This window comes from Pieris napi, chromosome 10 (assembly GCF_905475465.1).
Source record: "Pieris napi chromosome 10, ilPieNapi1.2, whole genome shotgun sequence".
Classification (NCBI taxonomy): domain Eukaryota; kingdom Metazoa; phylum Arthropoda; class Insecta; order Lepidoptera; family Pieridae; genus Pieris; species Pieris napi.
Window position 1 is genome coordinate 4,847,177 of NC_062243.1, and position 22,572 is coordinate 4,869,748.

Here is a 22,572-nt window from a genome sequence, read left to right on the forward strand (position 1 = left end):
TAGTGTAATATTGCGTTATAAAAACTGTGAAGTTTAATAAAACAATTTTATATCGCCTTTATTTACACTCAGCACCGGGTGTCTAAAGGCTAAAGTCTGCCAGACCTAGGATTTTTTTTATTACAGAATAGACAATGCATTATAAATAAAAGATAGCATTTGAACACCTGTTTTAAATTCTGACGACCTTATTTTTTTTTATTATAACATTAGTTTGTACAACCTACTATGATATCCATTGTAGTTGAGTGTTGTTAGTGATATATAGATGTAGTGTTGTATTGTGATAATAATTATTGAAGAAAATTTTTAGTGGCCACTGGATAGATTTGTGTACCATACGTATGAACGTATGAGCCTGTGAGCCTACGAACTAAAACTAAACTAAAAATCTCGTAAATGTATAAATTATATATAAATCATAAAGTTTACTAATTACTAGGTTTGTACCTAGTAAGTAATATATATATAATTAAAGTCTATTTATTATAAAATATTATTGTTACTCACATTTAAAAAGGACAAAATTAGTAGCAAGCGATTTCGTATTAGTAGTCCTATTAACTCATACCTGTCGAGGGATTGATATTATCTTTGGTTAATATAGTTGACAGTTGAAATCAACAGTATACAATTTACTCTGTGAATATGTTCAATATGACTATTGACTGATCACTGATGACAATTGACATATCTCATTCAAAAAAAAAATATTCTATTAACTGAAAACTTATAATAATTTATAAAATACGATTTCTATGTTATTTATTGTTCACAAGTTACTTTTGTAATAATATTTTACATCCCTAGTTTTTAAGAACTTAAAAAATAAGACTGAATTATGTTAATTGTGGAATAATACTATACAACAATTTCAATACAAAATGTCGAACACTTAACTTTTGAGAAGGTTAAATTTGAAATATTTATACTATTCAAAAATGAATCGATATAAACAATGTATTGTTGATAAATTCGTAGAAGATTGCATACAATTATTTAATAGTATATCAAAAACGGGTAAACCACTTGAAAACGAATGGACAGTTCTGAGTTGTATAATCCAATATGATGCTGTGAGCTCTATACATAAAGTAGTGGCTTTAGGTACAGGATCCAAATGTATTGGAGCCTCAAAAATGTCTCATTTAGGCAACATACTAAATGATAGTCATGCTGAAGTAATAGCTCGTCGTGGGTTTCTTTTGTATTTATATAAAAATATTCAGTTGTGTTTGGAAGGCAAAGATTCTATATTTGAAAAAGTTGAAACCCAGTGTAAATTAAAAGAAAATGTTGAATTTTTGTTCTATTCATCTCAGTTTCCATGTGGAGATGCCTCCATTATTCGTAAGGATGATATTGAAAACATTGGAGATATAGTAGTATGCTCAAAGAGGCATGCTCAAGATGATGTAAGCAAAATTCAAGTTAAGAAACCAAAAAGTGATGTCTTTAGAACAGGGGCAAAGTGTTTGGAGAATTCAAAACAAGATCCTAAATTACCTGGTACAGAGTATCATTTATTGGGACAAGTAAGGACTAAGCCAGGCCGGGGAGATAGGACTCTGTCCTTATCATGTAGTGATAAAATAGCCCGATGGATACACTTAGGTATTCAAGGAAGCCTAATATCATTGCTGATAGCTGAACCAATTTATATAAAACATTTAATATTTGGTGGTGGTACTCCATATTCAGAAGACAGTTTAAAGAGAGCCCTGTTTACTAGAGATACATATTCAGAAGCAAAATTAGGTTTAAGTCATCATATTTATCAAAGTACAATTACTTTACCTTGCATCAAAACTGATAAAAAAAATAAACCAGCACCTAGTGGTATTATTTGGGTGAATATAAATAATGGGTGAGTTTGAGATAGATAAGAAATCTCTTATTTTGTCATATAAGACCTATATAGTTTATTAAATTAATGAACAACATTAATTTGATTTAGTTTCTTAACTAAATTTATTTTATTGCATGATTTAGGTTTTTAAACATTTTGACCTATCTCGAATTTAAAATTTGATCAAGATAACTAAAAGAAACCCTTTATTTCAGATTATCTGAGGTTGTTGTTCAAGGAAAAAAGCTAGGTGTTACAAGAAAGAAGGAGAATTGTCCAAATAATTATTTATGTATATCGAAATATAATCTATATAAAGCATTCATAGAAATATTGGATAACAATAATAAGTTGTACAAAATATGTGAAAATGAGGATATCAATAACATAGCTTATAATGATATGAAGAGAAGGTCAACAAAATATATTACTAAATGGTTAGAAATTAAGCAAAGTTTTTTTAAAAGATGGACTACAAAACCAGACATTTTTAATTTTAAAATAAAATAAATTATTGTATTGTATTTTCTTTAATAAATTTAGGTATCTCCTGATTATAGTATATTTCCTACAATTTAAAAAAACTAAGTTAAAGTTTGTTCACAAACTTGTAGATTCAATGCATGCAATCGCTACTTACGTTTATATTTTTAATATTCGTTAGTTTGATTTATAAGCATCACATGTTAATACACTATAGTCAACAAAAACTATCAAAGTTTCTTTGCATAGAAAAACAAAAGAACTTATCATATTAATATTAAATAAGTACAAAGCAGTCATAAGTCATCGAAAATCCTGGAAAGAGGCCACCAGCGAACAATAGCTCCTTTATAAAAGGATTGTGTAGGTAGGTATTAAGGTTTTATTAAAACAAATTGCCGCGTAGACGAAACACCGTGCGTCCCATGTACCCCGCCTACACTAGGTTTATTATCCTAATATTGATATTTCTTTTATTATAATGCTTTTACATACGCTATTGTACTTACGTATCTTGTAGTACCATTGTGTTTATAATGTAATGTTGTACATTTTTTTTCATAGTATAGGATAAACTTGGAAGTTGTTCAAACTTAGCGAAAAAGGGACGTATGCTTTTAATCGTTTAAACATTTGACTAAGCTTGCTGAAATGATACACTTTTGAATAAAAGCAGATTTCTTAGATCTCTTTCTTTGGGTCTATTCGAACTTTTCAGTAAAGCGCCAAATATAATGATAATAAATGAAACCTAGAAAGTTGATCGATAGAAATATCTAGATCTTGTCCAGTTAAGCAGCACTCGATAATTATTCCTATCTATATAAAAGCAATCACGTTTAGCAAAGCAAATAGTGTGAACTTAAAGTGAGGTCCAATTTTCTTTAGAGAATGGGGCAAACGGGCAGGTAGCCAACCTCTTTGGAAAAAAATTTAGAAGTTAAGATTCTAAATCTATCTTAACTTTGGACTCTTTAAAATACTATGTCTTACGTGCCGAACAGAAGTCGCTGGAGTCGTACTTAGTAGGTATACATTTTATTTAGTTCGATTTATACTGACGTGTTTTACAAACGCTGCAATCTATACTACTGATTTAATTGGCAGATTAAAAGCACTAAGATGGTGCATATGCTCGTAAAAAAATTGCTAATCGTGATGTCTAGGCACGCCGTTATTGGAATAGTTACAAGACAACTTTCAGGATGACACGTGGACTTGCAATTTCGACGGGTATCAAACTGATTCGTCCGGCCCAAACTGTGTTCAAGTTCACCCACTTTCTACCGGAAGGCAATTAAAAATAATTTGCATTTCTCCTTGTGTATAGATATACACCTAAATGTTGCTATCTGTTTTAAAACAAGATCTTTTAAAATTCTATTTTAAAATTTCGATATCGGTACGTAACGATTATTATGAACTTATAACACTATTTGTTTTTATATGAAATATATTGTTAATTCTATAAGTATGATTCTATTTAATTTTTAAATAATTTAGATACAAAAGTATAATTTTCCAAACTCGTGTCGACTAGGGATGGTTTAACCTTAAGATTCCTATTAGGTCCGCCTTCGAGCCACGACAGAACAATGCCCAATCTAGTAAGTAGATCATAAACATAGCAGGTGTACACTAAAATTCTAAATTAATAGTCCAAGAGGACAAGGGACATCCATTTATGCTTAACCGTGTATAACCCTTAAGTATCTCATATTAAAGAATAAAACCCTAAGTATCCAACGGATTTGTTGTAATTTTGTTATTTATGAATAGCAAATATAACGGTTCGGTCATAAATTGGATGTTCTTCGTGGTTTAAGCTATCGAGCACCGAGGGGTGTGCCTGATCACGACTCAATGTTTATCCACGACAAATTGCTACGCTCAAATCCTAAAGAAAGCTGACACCACCTACCATTGCCACAATAAATCATATCTGACATTTAAAATGCGCCATTATTCATTGTTGACTTTTTGCATATCAGCGAATTTTAACGTTAAATGATTAATTAATTTTCATTCAACTTCCTTAGCACAATTTGTTGTTTTTATATAACGAATGCAATACGCAATCGAACGTCATAAAAGTTGTAAGAATTCGTAAAGCGAATTTTTGGCGGTAACTGTTGATGAATCAACGAATAGTTTTCCTTGAAGCTTGACCATACACGACTGACGTCAGAATACGTAAAAAGTAGTAGAGTTTGCGATAAAACTAGACAGGAATCACTCGTTTCAATTCCATGTACAGAGCTGTACAGTTAGATTGCTGTGTGGTCTATTTTCCATCGAGCGTTTCATTTTGTAGATAAATTGGCCAATATGGATGAGTTGAATCTAGACGCATCAGTTCTATAGCTGTTTCGTGCTGTGCTTGACGGATTTAGGTCAGATGTATTTATTTTAAAAGCAGGTCGAAGAAGGATGCGGTGTCCCCTTTCGTAATATTATACGGTAATTGTTTAAGAACTTACTCACGTTGAAAGGGCAAAGGGATTTATTAGCTACTAAATAAAAATATCGTAAGTTCTCGCCTTTATGAGCTGGTAATTGTTATAAATAAAGATGACTTTTATTTTACAATAATTTATGTATTATGAGATGAGAAGAATAAATTTTATACAGAAACAATAACATGTGTGATTTTAAGCTACAGATATTTCAGATGTGCAGTTACCGAATATAAACCTTTTGCAAAAGATTGCTCATAGGTGTATAAAACAATTTTAAAAAATGTAGGTACTCGATCAACATAATTTTTCTTTGTTACTCGCAGTTTGTTCATTTATAAACCAAACTTGAGAATGTCTGATACATCCTTGGCTCAGTTTTGCTCCCGCATAAATAATGCTCAGATTAATCCGTGATTATTTATGAAGCTTCCTGAGGTTAGCCAATTGTCAATTTGATTGTTCACGGAAATTATCTCTGTATTATTGTGGTTGACTAACCACGATCTACGAAAAGTTCTTTGTTATTTTGTATTTCTAACCTATACTATACCTGATATAGTTGTTATGTTACGCTGATTTAGTTATCTGTGTCGATATTCAATTTGAGTATTTTATGATATTTCAAGAAAGATGAAATGTGTCGTAATTTAAAGAGCACTAAAGGTATTTTTTGTAACCCAAGGATTAAAGATTATTCTCTTAAAATCAGGCTTATATATTAAAGTATAAAAAGGTGTGACATATTAAAGTATAAAAAGGTGTGACATATTAAAGCATAATAAGGTCTATAATAATATAACTCAAGCCGGATTTTTTTTATATTCTCAAACGAATAAAATCAGATGTTTTATGGTACATAAATATCACCTCCAAAATCCCTAGGTACTATATTTTTGATATAAAAATCTTGAATGGCGTCAAAAACTAGCACACCACCGGGCATGCGCAATTGACGCTGACATAGAGATATAAGTGTAAATATTAGAATTTACCATAGACAAAGAGTTGGCGCGTCTCGCCATTACTATACTTTACTAGAAGTCTTACTAACTAGTAAAATCTTAACTGGTTCCAAGCATGCCTTAGACTTTCAAATGCACAAATTTCGGCAACTTCTTGAAAAAAAAATCCTTCAGATGTGGACGTGGGACCGTGGACAAATCATCAACAAAACCTATATGTGATTTTTATTGCGACATTGATTGGGATTGTTTGTTGTCTTTTATAAATTTATTTATCTTGCAAAATGTTTTTGTTGTTGATGTAAAGATGATTCGATACACATCAGTTTAAGGTCTTACCAAGGTAGATTAAAAATAACCAACGTAATTCAAATAACGAACATAAATCATCCGTGAATTTATTTAAAACGAAGACGTGCGTGGGATTTTTAATACAAAAATCACTTCTTATATTAAGGCAAACAGAGAGTACATTCTCAAGATCAATAGGTTTTAAATTATCAACTTATTTGAGGGCCTGAGGGGTAAGTGTGTTTTATGAGCGCAATATGTAGAGTAAATTTGTAGCGATGCCTATAATGTTCGGCTATAAATCAGTACCATGCGGTCATACCCTGAAACGCGCTAACAAAGTTATTCCGAACTTCTCAAGCTTAGCCAGCCAACAGATACTGGACTGGTCGAAGATAGCCCTTTAGCTCGGAGGAAGAGTAGCACCTCCCTGCGCAAACTGTATTGTATATAAGTAGAAGGTGCTATTATGATTAGTAATATGTAAGATTGTCAGTCTAAAATAAACCAGAAACTGTAAAGGTGGGAACTGACCAACGTTACGAGGTGTAATGTAACATGTAATGTAATGTTACACAGCGAGCATTCGTGCAGTCAGTACGTCGTGTTACGTCGTGTTTCCCCGTAACACGACGTACTGACTGCACGAATGTTCGCTGTGTAACATTACATTACATGTTACATTACACCTCGTAACGTTGGTCAGTTCCCACCTTTACACAAACATGTTACACCTCGAATTGTAAAAGTACTTCTTCGGGTTTTCTGAAGTCAGTTAAAAAAATTACAATAATAAAGTGGTCAATTAGATAAAGTGCTTTTAATGCTTTGTACAGTTTTTCCAGGGTGAATGACCTGTTTGATATTTGAAAATTCAAGACAAGTACCAAGATACTTTCTTTTTGTATGGACCGAATACCTAAAAGACTGATCTGTGTTTTCAATTAACATTTACTTGTTTTATTGGACGTACATTTTCAAAAGAGAGCAGAATAAATAATGTTTGGTTTTTATCGAAAGCCCCGATCTTGGAACATTAATTTTTAACGACGTGCTTGTTCGCACCAATACCTTTGAACTTGGTATTTTTAAATTACAAAATAATTTCGAAAGATATGGATAGAAGTCCGCTTATATAAATAAAGTATTTAACCTTTACGTAGTCCGGTGGTTCGTGGGGTTTACCAGACACGTTGCGTAGTGTTGTAAAAAATATGGAAGGTTACGGCCCAAAAATCCATTTTCACTAGCGTCTTAAAATTCTAAATTGTCGTACATCCCTCTACCGGGACACAACTCTGACCTCACGTTTTTATTTTTTGTGTCTCCCTATAGTACTAAATAAAGCCTGAAGGCTTAACATTCTTGAGTCTCAAAACAGTTTCTATCTCCAATTCAATCGAGGGCTTCGGAATCTCTCAGATACAATATCGGGGTAAAACTTGTGGAGAAAGGAAGGTGCTGCTCTTACTCCAACCTCAAGTGAGGATGCTTGACCAGTTGATACACTGTCCGGCTGACATGATGACCCCAGTAGCTAAGGTCGAGAAGATTTATATAACCTTAGCAGCTGGAATAAGTTTATTAGCGCGTTTCAAGCTATGACGCCACCGTACTGTTTGTAGCCACAGACTGTAGATGTCGCTACAGACCTGACTCACCTCCAATCAATCAACAATCTTTTCTTTAAATTACAGATCAAGCTCTTAATACCCATTGCAAAATAGATAGACATTAAAACTTATTTTAAGTCTATTAAGGTTACGAAATCAATCAAAAACCAAACATGTAAGATTAGCTCGTTCAAGATCATTGTTTTGTAATAACTTATAACGCTAACTCGTTCAGATAAAGATATGCATTGTTTAATGTTCTAGTGTGAACGCTATAATTGTCGAGTCAAATAACGAGTTTTAACACGCTATAATATTTACGAAACTTGCTCACGACAAAGGTAAATTCTTATTTATTGACATTGTTACCCAAGCTGTTGATAAGTAATTTAATTAGAACAGAAATAATTGAATATGCCAATCGATCTATGGAAACGATACTTAAATTTTAGCAGTCATAACATTCAGTACTTATAATAAATAACATTGTATTTTATGTAATTGTTGCACAAGACGATTTTATGGTTTCATCTTTCATTGAAATATAAGCTGATTTTTGTAACAGGATTTGATCATAACCAGCCGAGTGGATTGCAATAAAATATACGTCTGCGATTTTCATCTTTTATGTGGTCGTAATTTACGTAAATAAAATATTAAGTAACAATTGCCTTACTGCTTTTGTATTGTAAATAAAATTTTAATCTAAATATTTATCTTTCGCCCTTCATTATTGATGCAAGAATCACACATTTCAATTTAAATTTCATTTTTAATTTAAATCTGGAAAACTTTTCCAGTCTCAAAACAAGCATGGACTAATATTATTATTACCTATAAACAAAAATCCGTACTGTATATGTAGATGATTGCATAAACAGCGCCGTTCTAGGAAGTTATATTAACGGCAAGCGCGTCGGGAAGCCATGCTTTTTTCGACAACCTTCCTTAATGAGCAGAGAAACTAGCAATTACTCCTATGCAAATGCGTTTTCTTCGCTCTAAAGTTCATACGTTTGATATATTAAGCGTTAATGAGGGAGACATTTAACATTTACAACTTCATATGCCTTTGAGATTCGTAATCTTAATGCTGTGAAATTTATACATTCGTATATTATTATTAAAGCTTTATCTATCTATATATATAAAAAGAACATGGTGTTCGTTTGAGGCTCTTTCACGCTTAAACCACTGATCGTATCGACATGAAACTACCACCATTCGATGCGAAATTTTTCCTAGATGGTTTATGGTTAATTCCAACGTTCCTTCATTTTTTTATTGCTGTTTTACTTTTATGAAAATTTATGCATACGGACTTCCTAGAACGTGAAAACGTCAACATCTGTCAAAAACTCGATTTACGAAATATTTCAATTTTCTTAGCGGGAAGTTAAAAAGAAGAATAATAAAAATATGAAAAAAAATAAAATAATGAAACATAAAATTTATTTTAATTCGTCCAGCAAAGCGGGCGCGAAACGGCTAGTTAATCCATATAACAATTGGTTAGTTTACATTCCAAAAGTATTAGTTAAGTTAGTATGAGTTTTAAACAAAATTTAAGTTAGATTTATTGACGTGACAACGTCTTATAATTTGATGGAGCCGGCTGCACGCACGAAAAAACATGACTCATGCGGCGTTACCTCGGTCTGAGGCGTTCCATTTAAAATTGACATAATTGTATTTATGCGTACAAATAAATGTAACTTGATCAATTCAATTGTGATTTTTATTTACCTCCTTCTATATCCATACAAAATACCTATCAAACAAATAAAATTTAATTATTTTTTTTGAAAAATGCAACCATCCCATCAATATTTTTTTATGACGTTGTCACGTTCAACTATCGTCAGTAAACCGACTTTACAGACAACCGATTTTTTTTAAATTTTTTAGTGGTCTAGGTTTTGTATGTACCCCCTTTTAGGGTAAAAGCCTCCTCCATATTTTTCCATTTCTCTTTGTCTTGAGCAACATTCATCCAGTTTCCCCCCGCTAGTTCTACAAATGTCATCTGACAGATGACATTGATGATGACATTCGTATATATCTTATTATAAATGTATTTGGAAATAAAAAAACTTAGCCTAAATGTGACGGGGTAAGAGCAAGTCTAGATATAAATTAAATTAAATTAAATTATCACAAAATAATCTTTAATAGTTATATTATTTAACGAATAACACATCCGTAGTTATTTTTTGGTCTTTTCTTTATTTTCAAGTAGATAAATTAATTAAAAAAAAAAAAAATATTTTATGCAAGTTTATTTCCATTTAATTTCGCAACTCTTCAGAAGTGTTAATTAGTAGGGTAAAGTTGTGCTATTTGTCTAAGTCTACCTGCTCTGTCCGTAGGAAGTCGCGTAGCGTGGGCGGCAGGGATCCAATTACGTCCCATTGCAAATTAATTTATAGCGTCGGGCGCCTGAGCCACTCTCACCTTGACACTCGGACGCACCCAATCTGGGCGTCCAAACCCACGACAGGTTTGCGCAAGCCCTAAAGTAAAGCCTTAAGGATTAAATCGTTACTTTCGCCGCTTTCAGTATGCATTCATTATTAATATTACAAATATCAAATTACCGACATAAAGTTGCAATTCAAAACGACAAGCGGGCGCGAGGCGGTCATTTAAATGATTAGTTTAAAGGAATTCATATCTACAAAATTATTATGTGTTTTAAATAAAAATGTATGAGGAAGATGAACAAAAGACAAAATACATATAAATATTTTAATAAGTGATATTGAAGTAAACAAACGATTTGCGCACATTATAACGTAAACCTGAACTTCCTGAATCAATCATTATAGACAAAATGATGTGTTTAAGCATGCTATTGCTCGATATGTATCGAGATAGTGACGCCTGCATTCCATTATTCCATATAGTATGCGTATACGTAAAACTAGAACGGAGGCTGTATTATCGGAGGCTGCGCTTGCGCTTTTGATGTAAGCAGATCCGAGAAGCCGGCAGTCGCATAAGAAACCTTGCGGCAGATAGTCGACTCAACACGGTCGCACCACCGCTGTCGACCGGCCGTGTCGCTTTCTCGAAATTATTTACGATAAACAACCGATATTATTGCATTTTCCGTTTGCTACTTGTGTATTGTGAATATTGTGGGTAATTTTGTGAAGAACAATGTCATTTTAATTATTTTGAGACTGTGATATTAATAAAAAACTGCCCAAATGAAGATGACTGTAAATCGAATAAGAGTGGTGGTGCTCGGCAGCCCTCGAAGTGGAAAGTCGGGTTAGTATTATTAGATTACAAACACAAAAAAAACTTTACCAAAGAAAAAAATTATAAATGCTATATTGCTTTTGGGTTTATATAAAAATTTCGTAAGTTTCGTAACAAATTTAATATTTGTTTAACATGAATTTATGCTCTCGATAACCTAAAAAATGGCACTTAATATAATGTTGAGTTGCGTGCGACGCGCGACGGTTGCTCTTTGCCTTTTGTAGCTTCGAACAGATGGTGGAGTTATAAAAATATTATTTGCAACAAAGGTTTGGTTATTAACTTGGTATTCAATTACAACGTAAATTACACATCTTGTTTACGAACATAACAGAAGGATTAATATATCTAATGCCTAGAAATATAACATTACGACTATTTACTCGCAGCATTCCAAGTATTATATGAATGCATTCCTTTCGAGGACGCGCTCCACTGTCACATGATAACAGATAACTACAAAGGAAATATTTAAGACCTGATGAATTGACGTGACGTAATTATAATTATCCGTAAAATATTTAAGTTGGATCAACGACCTCGAAAACTTGGTTGAATGGTCGTTTAAGTTACACAACGTCTTTGGCGCCGTCGCCGGGAAATCGCTTGACCTAGCCTCGACTCTTGTAATTGCCGCCCTAATTGTTAATCGCTGATGGACAAGCACGCTTGCGATGCACTAGACGTAGACAGGATGCATTTTTAGCGTGTATCCTACGTCGCACGTCGCGACGGCTGGCGCCAGCGGATGCGACCGGGTTACATCGATTTGTCATTTTAATTAAAACAAAAGTATTTTAATACAAGCAATTCGTGTGAAATATAACACGTAACAACGTTAGAGGTCTATTTTCTATTTACCAAATTCGATTTTTTATATCTAGTAATGTACTGGACATAAAATAATTAAAAAAAAATAAATAAATTTAATTATAAAAACATCGTTTGACAGCTCTTGAAACTAAATTAAGAGCGAGAATTCAGAGCGTGTATTGTTTTCAAAGTGTTGGGTTAAATACATTTTTTACAAGTTTTTTACACATAAAATTTACATAATAATTTTGAATACAATTTATGCAAGGGGAACGGCGCAGACGCATGCAAGCGAAAGCTGATGGCGTCGAGTTATTTTTAGAACATGACATAATTGCGATCATTAAGTTCGCTGGACTCGTAAATATGAGAATGAGATGTGTTTCATAAGTTGACCCCTTCGGAAACAATTGATCATGCGGACGCGATGCAAAATTATGTTGTACAATGTTTTCGCTTTATTAACAACTCATTTATTCTTTATGTAACTGCTTCAACGGGATAAATACAATCCTACGGTGAAAAACGATGTTTTTATGTCGGAACTGATTTTTATAAAAATAATTGTGAATGTTTTTTAGACGAGAAAAACATAATCTAATTACTAAAACCCGTAAAAGGAGCTCTCAGATTACCGATCGAGGATTATACTATTATGTATAGTATAATATACTTAAAACGATGTATTAAGTTTATTTTATAAAAGATTGACCATAAGACATTGATGAAGCCAGACACATGTGGGTAGACATACGAGTGATTATCTTTATCAATCGGCAATTTTATGTCTTGTTGTACCTACCTTCATAATCGAAACTACAATCGGTAATAGGACTGGCCGGATACATAAATAAAAACAAATAATTCTGTTACAAAAAAAACAAATAATATATAAAAAGGCCTTACTATTTCACTATAGGATTTAAAATAAATTTGTTAAAAATTGAAACATAAATTCTAAATACAAAACAAAACGTATAACCGTAAAACCGTTAATGGATTTGGTGACCTATGTTAACAGATACCATACATCGACGCCAAGCAATAGGTGATGGATTGTGTCTTTAATCTATTAATTACCCATAGATTCCTACACACCTATTGTCTATGCAACGATCAATCAAAACCAACGGTGCCATGTTGTTTCATTATTGTAATTTGTCTTATACGGTTAAACGGTTTTTTAAATATTTTCTTCGTAATATTTCGAACCGATGTACAATGATCAAGCGGTGTCTTGTTTACTATTGAGAATCACATTGCATCATTATGTAATAGTAATGTCGATATTAAACCTTAAAAAAATCTTCAAGCACGATAAACATAAAAATTTTATGCCTTCAAGAAGTAATAGTAGGATCCAATTTGAATTTGCGTAATAAAACTCGTTCCTATTTACTACTGTGTTAATGTCTGTTTCATGGAAAAAACATATGGCGAATGCTCTCAATACTTTCAAATAGGAAACGAGCTAGTATTTATCGAACTTACTGTAAATAGAAGATGAGGATTTATTAAGTAGTAGTTATCACATCAGTAATCCATTGGTATAATATTATATGGCTATTTCATTGATCGATTTTCCCTATATCTTTGTGTTATAAATATATATAAGCGCTATTGGAATACGCCGTGCGACAATATGTATACAATTTCCTGTAAAAAATTCACAACTTTCATAATGTAAAGTTCAGTCGGTATAAAGGCATTAAACGACTCCTACACATTGCGCATTAACACTACATTAAATTACCTTATTACTAACTGTTTACATTTCGGCTCAATCATACCTTATCTCGCGTAATCGGATCGCGGAGAAAGTATTTTAATAACTCCGAATCGACGACAGAAAAAGAAATAAAATGAAAACGAGAGTGTGGAATTTCGTGTGTTTAATAAATAATGTGCTGTAATTCGCCCCCATTAGGCTTTAACATAATGGCTATTGAGTGGTTATTTAACATTTTATTATTCTGATAATCGCTTTACGTGTAATTTATTGCGTTTAAGCTTAAAGGAGTTTCGTATTTTAAGCTTTTAAAAGTCATAATGGATTTGCAGGCTGCCGCATTTCACCGTCACGACGTGAAATTTTTTAATTTTAATGAAATACCAAATTACAGAAAATACTTTAGTTAGTTTAATTGATTTATGTCTCTGCACACTCAGAACATAAAGAAACGTAAAATGTAAACAATTTATTAATCAAAATTGTTTAAAACAATTTTAAAAAAGCCATAACAGATTAAAAATTTACTAAAAAAGCAAATCTACGTAATTCATCAGTCTTCTATATTTCCATAGCACACCACTATCAGTTTTATGGTCATAGGACTACCAAAATGGTTTACAATTTAACATAACATCTAAAGTACTGAAGAGTAGGTAATAGAGATTAATAAATACTAAGGCTAATTCGAAACTTCCTTTTTTGAAGTCACTTAAAATAAATTTCAAGGCGAAGTTTGAACATATTCCTATATATAACAGCATTAAAAGATTTCAAAGTTATACTGATAGACCATCTGACATCGACATTCCATTAACTCTGTCCCAAGCTCCATCAAGTTCAATATTGATTTCTAACTAGTGCACTTGGAAATGTATTTCAAGTCCATTGTCATGCGACATTATTGCGCAAACGCCGGGCACGCATCTATTACGCAATTGGTTCAGCTCGTGACTTGGACGATCCAATCTTGTAGATGGAATCGAGAAATGAAGGCTCTTTAAACTAATTAATTGTTACGCTTTCACGATAACTAGGGAACCGACTTGAATATTTATAATGGATTCTATACTACAAATACAAATCAGTATTTACTAATACTGATTTCTCATTTATTTATTACAAATACCATTTATATTCTTCATAGAAATACACAGAATATAGTGAAAATATAGTATGCAAAAGACATTACAAATAAAGATACCGCATTCTATTTTTAAAATCCTAAAAATGGAATTGTTTTTCTTGTTCAAAATTAACCACGTTTATTTATGTGAAAGTATCTCAAAAACTTAATAGCATTTTTATTTATAAGTTTATAAAATACACCTTTATTATACAACGCGTAGGCTTCGAGTAGGTGATAACAATGAAAGTTTTTACGATCAAAAAATGAAGTACATTGTTGGAAAGTAATTATCTCATAGCTACCAGGATCCAGTAGCTTTTGAGAGCTGCAGAGTCATCGGTGTTGATAACTATTACTCCAGGAGAGCATCGAGAAAGGACTTATAGAAAGTCGAGTGTAATGACCGCTTGATGACGAAGAACTATTTTGTGTACTTTGTTCCTTACATTACAAATAGGCCACGCTCACTTTCCAATAGTAGGAAGTTGTTTTAATTAGAGTCATATTAATTAGTATTGTTTGTTGCAGCGGTGGTTGTGCGTTACCTCACGAAGCGGTATATTGGTGAATATAGTTCTACCGGCGGTAAGTGACATTTATTAATTACATAAAGTTATTGATAAGAGAGAGAGTTCTTAGATGGCAAGTCGATCCGTATTCTGTGCCTTCCAGCCCGAAACATAACTCGCATTCCAGGCTATTTGTCCCTTTCAGAAACTGCGTTTTGGCCAAATTTCACCGATATCCAGATTGAGTATTTTGATAAACCATAGTGGCTCCCCTCACATTTTGTCATTAATGTTCAAATTATTTGCAAATCGAACACGTTCAAAACTACATTGAGCTAGTTGGTAAATATTAAATATACTAAATGAAAAGTGATTAAAAGCTCAAGGCAAAGCGCATTGTTTTCTTTATAGGAGAGGCCATAAACGAGTATACAATACATACAATACAATACTAATAATGTATAATAATACAACTGGACTTCTCTGGCCTTAAAACCAATTAAATAATATTTCCAATGTCATGTACATCATGAAAATCGAGCATGAATACCCACATTACTTAGAATTATTATTAGTTAAGAGATATATCCGATTAAAGCCGTTCTGCAAATCAATTTTCATTTATACTGCCTATTAAGATAGGGGAACAAAACGTTTCATTCGCTTTTATCCAGTAGCTTAATTTACACAATTAAAGTCAATTTACAAGATTATAGCACGTTTTTCTTCGAATATGTAGGAAACGAATTCCTTCCGTGCTTTAACTACGTCATAATGACGTTTATGATTTACGTAAATTTCGTTAATTTTCGTCAATGAAAGAGAATTTCAATGACAATTGCTTACGTAATAAACACGTAGACCTTTAGTAAATTGTTTCCTAACTTGTTAATGAATTTTGAAAGTACATAAGGTTATGTATGTTTATTTTTTATTACTCTTAAGTAAATTTGAATTATATAAACGTGACAAAACATTCTATTGGATACGAGTAAGACTGTTAATGTTTAATTTTCACAACATAAAATGGCGATTGGTATCTTGTAATCGAAGTAACTTAATCTCTTTGATAACATTTAAGGCTAAAGGGCAAAATCATAAATGTAAATTGTCTTGTTTCAGATTTTCTTTATCAACATCGAGTGGCATTCGATGGAGCGGTTTCTGAAGTTGAAATACTTGACACATCAAATTGTGCGGTGAGTGAGCAAGTTTTATTTTCCTTTATTATGTTTACTCTCAAACATCACACATGTTACAAGGAGGACATTCAGATACTTATGGAAATATGTTATAGATAAGATGTGTGAAAATAACATGAAAACTTAAGACCAGATCTATTAACTTCCTCACAATCGAGTGCCCGCAATATCGCAGCACACAACTCACGAGGAGTCTCTTTGTATTGAAGAAGTCGCATGGTCCTCCAAGCAACCGCGAATATACTCTTTAAATACATAATTATCTAAGAATAAAGAAAATAATAACAATATCAAATAATTAAGACAGCTAGTTTTCTGAAACGACTCAGCTTAAACAAATTAAATAATATGGTACCAAGTTAAGCAGTAAATCGTAATTGGCAATAGCGCCTTTGCTTGATTTGCTTTCATGACCAGATGATTAAATGTTATCGAGAGCTTATTAATGAACCGTTATCTAATCCCAGATTAGATTAATTTTGTACGACATCTCCATTACGTATAACGTCTTATAACATTAAGATTATTGGATCTTATAGGAAGCGTAATCGTGTGATAGATTCGATTAAAGCTAAGACAATAGAGATTTTAATCTGACAGGTGTTGCATTAACCGCCTGCAGTTCGTACGATTTAATTACGAGGAAATTACAAGGGCTCGGCGAGCTGTCTTTTAGTACGTACGCCGATTCTAAATGAATGAGTTATGTAATCTAAAATCTCCCGAAAGCGAAACACTTAGTCATTGTTTTGATTGGCGAAAACAAGTTTTGTTTTCATTTGTGTGCAGTTGTTTTGTTGCGTGTTAATTTTATTCCATTGTCGTTGACATGGCTTTTATTTATCTTCTAAGAACATCAGCTAGTACATTATTTATTGCATGAATTTGCGCTGTGCAAGCGGAGTGTACTCCGATGTGCAACTTTGTGTAAGGTGTGTAAGACAGATATTTACAACCTTAAGGTTGAAAATTATTGTTTTTGTCTTAACATTTGAATAAATTATGTGGCCTCGATTGCGAATTATATATTCGTAAAAGCTCGTATAGTGAGTTAGCATTCATGTTTCTTTGTATTGTTCTGAACTTAGTACAATTAATGAAGTAAAGAATGTGTTGAAGTTAGTTAAGATATTAATTCATGGTTTTTGTATCCGCAATCTACATATAGTTTTTAAAAGCAAATGCGTATAATAACCCAATTTTCATTCTTAGATCCGTGGTTGCCTTGGAGACCACGTGCGCTGGGGTGACGCCTTCGCTGTAGTCTACTCGGTTTGCGAACGGCGGTCATTCCTGGCTGCTGCTGAACTATTGTCCCTGCTGGAAAGGACGAGACTGCCGGGCTGTGCCGCTATCACCCTCTTGGGCAACAAACGTGACCTCGAGCACGCCAGGTGAGATAAGCTGCATTTGTATAAAGTTATATTATTTGTATGAAATTCGTAATATAAACACAATATTAAATAATATATAAATGCTCGTTTTTAAGCCTATTATTAGAGACTTTTGTACATGTTAACATAGGTTTGATTTGTGAACAAACGTATGGATCATTTTATTTTGAGAACTAAGACTTTAAGACCTAGTGAATGCTCTACTAGTGCATTTTTAAGTCACAAAGTAAAAATACTAATAGTAATAGCACTAGTAATACTACTTGATGATGTTATTGATTTATCTCGATAACTAGAACCTCGCCGTATGAGTGACTACATCCTCCAAGAATTCCAAATTGTACTTGACACATCTTGTACAAAAAATTTCGTCAGACCACAAATCTTTGTACAATATACCACGATTCGTTTCGCATTTATTACTGTTAAATCCTTTGCATATATCCTTTCGCGTTGGGCAATAACTTAAGCTTAACCATGATTAATTCAATGTACTTTGTTTACACAATCAAACCGTAATAATTGTCCTTAGTTTATGTTAGTCCTGAATAATGGTCCTCAAGCTCAATAATGACTTCAATTAATTTACTTCAAAAGGTGCGCCGTGAGAAATTACTTCGGCTGACTTTCATATCTTTAGTAATTTTTAGCCGACAACGTACAATCTTAAACCTAATAAAAGTAGATCAGATCAAAATTAATTTAGTTACATTAAAGAAGATAAAGATTGACTTTCTAGTTCGAAAGTAACAGGATATATATATTTCCTACATATATATTCTTTGAGCTTTATGATCAGTAGAGGTAATGGATCTTTTTTCTTATAAGGGAGGTCCACGCGGAAGAGGGTCAGGAGCTGTCTCTCCGTTTCGGGTGTCAGTTCTACGAGGTGTCGGCAGCAGAATCGTGCGCAGGTGCAGCGCTTGCTTTCCACGCGCTTCTTCGGGAGGCGCGGGCTCTTGCACTATTATTACCCGCTCCTAGACGAAAACTCGCCGCATATTCTGTTTCTAAGGTAAAACAATGACATAGTTTTTAGGGTTAACACATGGCTTAGTAAATTAATAGTGAGTTGCAGTTTCAGAGCAATTGAATGAAGTGTATTGAATTAGTTAATAACTTAACATAGTACGTATTCCGAGTATATGGTAAATAAGCTTATAAGTTTATAAAATTTATATAAATATGTCTAATAAATTTACATAAAGCAGCTTTTATTCAAATTACAATTTCATATTTATTTTATAATCCAAAGTAACTTCAGCGCAAAAAATTGGCTGAAGTTACGCTCCTACTACATTTTACTAAATCTTTCTAAAGCAGTGGCAAATAGCTACATACATATATCTATTATCTACATACATATATCTACATACATACAAGATTCTTTTATTTTAATAATGATTGCATATTTAAACTATATTCCAAAGTAACAACAATTATTTCTTCTACTATTTTTTTAAAGTAGTAAAAGAAGATTCAGGCACCTCTTATTTGAATTCTTCGCGAATATTGTAATATTAACAGAATATTATTCTGTTGAATAAACACTGCTTGTCCAGAGCTTGACATTTTCGATAGTGGACAGATCAATTTAAGAAAAGCATTATTAAGAGTCTTTCTGATACCCGCTGTTTTGCTAGTAAATTTTTGCTAAACAATAAGCAAAAAATTACTAGTAAAAACTAAAATTGGAAGTGGAATATTTTTTTAATGTTTTCCATAATTATCATATTTTAGAAAAGATAGCTTGTAACATACCTACTGTGGATATAGAATTATATGTAGTGTGGTAAACTTTGACAAAAAAGAAAATCTTTATAAAACATTGGCTACATATCTAGACATACACGATTTAAACATCGTCTATAATAATTAATAAAAACATTCCACGCTGTATTCCCAGGACGTGTACTAAAAAAACATTAATCATTCTTACACGTCGATCTTTCACTTGCCACAGTTTAAACCAGACACGGATGCTCACAGTTCCCACCATCATAATGCTCGGAGTTATGTTAGCGATTTTCTTTAGCATTTCTAGCGATAGCTTTTCCCATAACACTTTTCATAATACATTATGTAAACTGTAATCTTACATAACGCGCTGTTGCGTACATCAGTACTTTGTACTTAACCTTCCAATAATTCTATCTAATTTAAGCGGAATTGTACGCTTAAACCGCTGAAATGGATTTTACTTTTTCGACATATTACTCTTTGATGAATAAAAGCGGACCAAGCGCTTACTGAGTCATGGGAGCTTTTTTTATTTTTATATATACGGGTAAACGGAAAGGAGGCTCACCTGATGTTAAGTGATACCGCTGCCCATAGACACTCATATTGCTAGAGGGCTCGCAAGTGCGTTGCCGGCCTTTTAAGAATTGGTACGCCCTAAGTCGAATTGGTTTGGAAATACATCGGTGGGCAGCTGGTTCTTTTATCAGGTTTAAATTTTTTACATTTATTTGTATTTAATTGTTATTTTATTTACAGGTAATCGGGACGATTTTCGGCAAAAACAGCAAAAGTGTTCGAAAAAAACGACCATCGCTTAGTATTTAACTAATTTATTTTTATTTATAAGCCCATAGACTGTTTTAGGCTAAGTGAAATTAAATAATAGGTTCTTATGCGAAATTGTGATACTTGCATAGAGATAGTGCCTATATTATTAAATATATTATATGTCATGCGAGTTCAAAACTTACATAAATTGGCTAATTTACATGATTTGATTAGAGGATTATATACATAGCTAAATTCTTTATTATAATAGTTGTAAATAATTATGTACATAAACATCGAAACCTCGCACAGCGACTACAGACTTGTACATAACAAGAGTTAATGTTCTCTAAGATTTACAATTAAGTACATAATAAATTTTTATGATTATATCCACGACTTTTATTTCTTACTCCTAACGGTGGCCACAAACATGATTGTTAATGCACTTCTAAAATTGCTTTTGCAGACTGGAATTGCATCATTATAACAATAACTATTTCAAACGAATTATATAATAGCGATTTTTTTTTATATATGTCTTTATCTTGCAATCAGTCAGCTAGACTATGAGCAGATGTGTTGAGAGCTGTTAGACGTTCAGAGCAAAATCTCCATCGAGACTGCTCCTCTCTTTCAACCGTGTCTATAGACTTAGGATTTGTCGCCTTTTAAGCCTATTTATTAGGTCCGGTATGGTTAGTTGCGTGGCAAGCTGATTAGGATGCATTTCTAGCCTTTTTCTGTATTTCATACTCCAGGTCTTGATCTCCTCTTTGACAGTCCTGATTTTGAGGTGCTCAAATAGCGAAAAATAATGATTATAAAAAAATTACAAGCTGAAACTTACTAGCATTATGAGTTAGTAAAATACATACGACAGGTACTATACTTTTTGGATTGAAACTATAAAAGAAGCCAAAACGCCCGCGCATGAATTTCATAATATTATTCATAAACTGGTCTTTTAAGATAAACGCAAATGTAGTGGCGTTTTCCTTTATCGTATAAGCAATTAATTGACGCAAATTGATACTTTTTGATCAAACTGAGTGCAGTCAGTGTGTATGACAAAACACTAGATCGTATATAGTAAATAATATATAAACACTAGCTGACCTGGCAAACGTCGTTTTGCTATGTATATCATTTATAATAAAAAATAGGGGTTGATCGTAGAGGGAAAATTAGGGGTTGTATGTATTTTTTAATGCGGTATCATAAAAAAATAATCTAAAAACTAAAAAAAAATAAACTACAACCTAAACATTTAGAGGCATGAAAAATAGATGTTCGATTCTCAGACATACCCAATATGCACACAAAATTTCATGAGAATTGGTCTAGCCGTTTCGGAGGAGTTTAACCACAAACACCGCGACACGAGAATTTTATATATTAGAATTTTTACTATACTCTACTCGTATTTTGCTATACACTGTTAAATTTGACAAAATATATAGATGAAATATTACTTTACTTTCTAATAGTGTAAGGTAAATTATAATGAAAACAAGAATAAAGCAATTTCCCGCCATCAAACGCAGTGAAAATCAAAGGAAGCAGTGACCTGTAGGAAGCACATTCAGCCCCCAGCGTGGGCACTGGAGGCACTTCGATCTACTCGTTGTGCAATTCATCTTTCAAACTGGACACTAACAAGGTGCCGCACAATAAAACAACGCAACACTTATAGGGTAACTAAACTGTAACAACCAACTAGATTTAATCTTCCAATGGTTTTCCTGAGGTATTTCAGAAGTCAGTGTCAGAGCCGCAGGGGACATGGCATGATGTCAGAACTTTATTGATCGCAGTCTAGGAGAGAGTGACGGCCTTGCGCACGAGTTGCAGTTACACCCACGTGTGTCTGATAACGTCTTAATGCTAGGCCATATGTAAAATGACAAGTAAAATCTTGATTAAAAAAACCTGCTGCTTCAGACTTAAAGGGGAAGTTTACTTGATGGGAACAGTTACTTGTGAAGCATGGTGTGCTGTTATAAAATATATAGACGACGCTATAATTCTTTTGTGCATATTAAGTAACTTATGTCTATATAGATATTATCATAAGCAAAACAGCTTTTGTAACTAGTATGATTAAGTACAGCAAGTTTTAGAAAATGACTTTTAAGCTTTACTTATACTGTGGAATCGGCTCCCGGGGGGGGGTCTTCCCTCAGAGATACGACCTCCAAATGTTTAAAAAGCGAGCCTACTCCTCCCTCAAAGGCCGGCAACGCACCCACTAAAAATGGGTGTCTATGGGTTGCGTAGACTGCCCTTTTTGGTCGTCTCGCAAGCTCGTTTGCCCCCCTATTATATAAAAAAAAAAAAAAACTATTTTTTTTGAAG

The 22,572-nt window shown here is 32.9% G+C and overlaps 2 protein-coding genes across 2 annotated transcripts; both read left to right on the forward strand.

The window, feature by feature from the left end:
- The first annotated feature begins 748 nt into the window (after window positions 1-748).
- LOC125052982 (tRNA-specific adenosine deaminase 1) lies at window positions 749-2,364 on the forward strand. The gene is made up of 2 exons (XM_047654118.1): window positions 749-1,867; window positions 2,065-2,364. Exons 1-2 carry the CDS (start codon window positions 942-944, stop codon window positions 2,357-2,359), a joined length of 1,221 nt encoding a protein of 406 aa, XP_047510074.1. The 5' UTR covers window positions 749-941; the 3' UTR covers window positions 2,360-2,364.
- An 8,270-nt stretch (window positions 2,365-10,634) lies between these two features.
- On the forward strand, window positions 10,635-20,606 carry LOC125053351 (ras-related and estrogen-regulated growth inhibitor-like protein). The gene is made up of 6 exons (XM_047654686.1): window positions 10,635-10,933; window positions 15,127-15,183; window positions 16,230-16,306; window positions 17,522-17,703; window positions 18,532-18,718; window positions 20,203-20,606. The coding sequence occupies exons 1-6, from the start codon at window positions 10,870-10,872 to the stop codon at window positions 20,269-20,271; spliced, it is 636 nt and encodes a 211-aa protein (XP_047510642.1). The 5' UTR covers window positions 10,635-10,869; the 3' UTR covers window positions 20,272-20,606.
- The last annotated feature ends 1,966 nt before the right edge of the window (window positions 20,607-22,572 follow it).